We start from the raw sequence: 291 nt of genomic DNA, 5'->3' as shown, positions 1-291 counted from the left end.
GGTAAAGGCGCCTGGGGCTCTCTCCGGTCGAGGGTCTGGGCGGGTCCCGCGGCCTCGGGGCGGATCTCGGACCCGGAGACTCGGGGAGACCCGGGTCGTCCGTGGGGGATGGGGAGGGGTCGTGACCTGCGCCCCTGGCCGGGACCACTCACCGGCCTCGCTCTGGTTGTAGTAGCCGCGCAGGATCCCCAGGTCCGCTCGGTCAGTCTGTGCGTTGGCCTTGGCGATCCGTGTCTGCTCTTCCCAATACTCCGGCCCCTCCTGCTCCATCCACGGCGCCCGCGGCTCCTC

General features: G+C 71.5%; 1 protein-coding gene across 1 annotated transcript in view; it reads right to left on the bottom strand.

Annotated features, from left to right (window-relative positions):
* LOC105549538 (patr class I histocompatibility antigen, CH28 alpha chain-like) overlaps nucleotides 1-291 on the bottom strand; it is a gene marked incomplete at its 3' end in the record, with an annotated part of 2,101 nt that continues 1,810 nt past the window's right edge. Inside the window, exon 2 of the mRNA XM_011994137.1 lies at nucleotides 1-288. Coding sequence (XP_011849527.1) covers nucleotides 1-288 — 288 coding nt within the window. The remainder of the gene's footprint in view (nucleotides 289-291) is intronic.

Source organism: Mandrillus leucophaeus, unplaced genomic scaffold (genome assembly GCF_000951045.1).
Source record: "Mandrillus leucophaeus isolate KB7577 unplaced genomic scaffold, Mleu.le_1.0 Scaffold1118, whole genome shotgun sequence".
Taxonomy (NCBI): domain Eukaryota; kingdom Metazoa; phylum Chordata; class Mammalia; order Primates; family Cercopithecidae; genus Mandrillus; species Mandrillus leucophaeus.
This window is presented reverse-complemented; position numbering and strand designations above follow the sequence as displayed.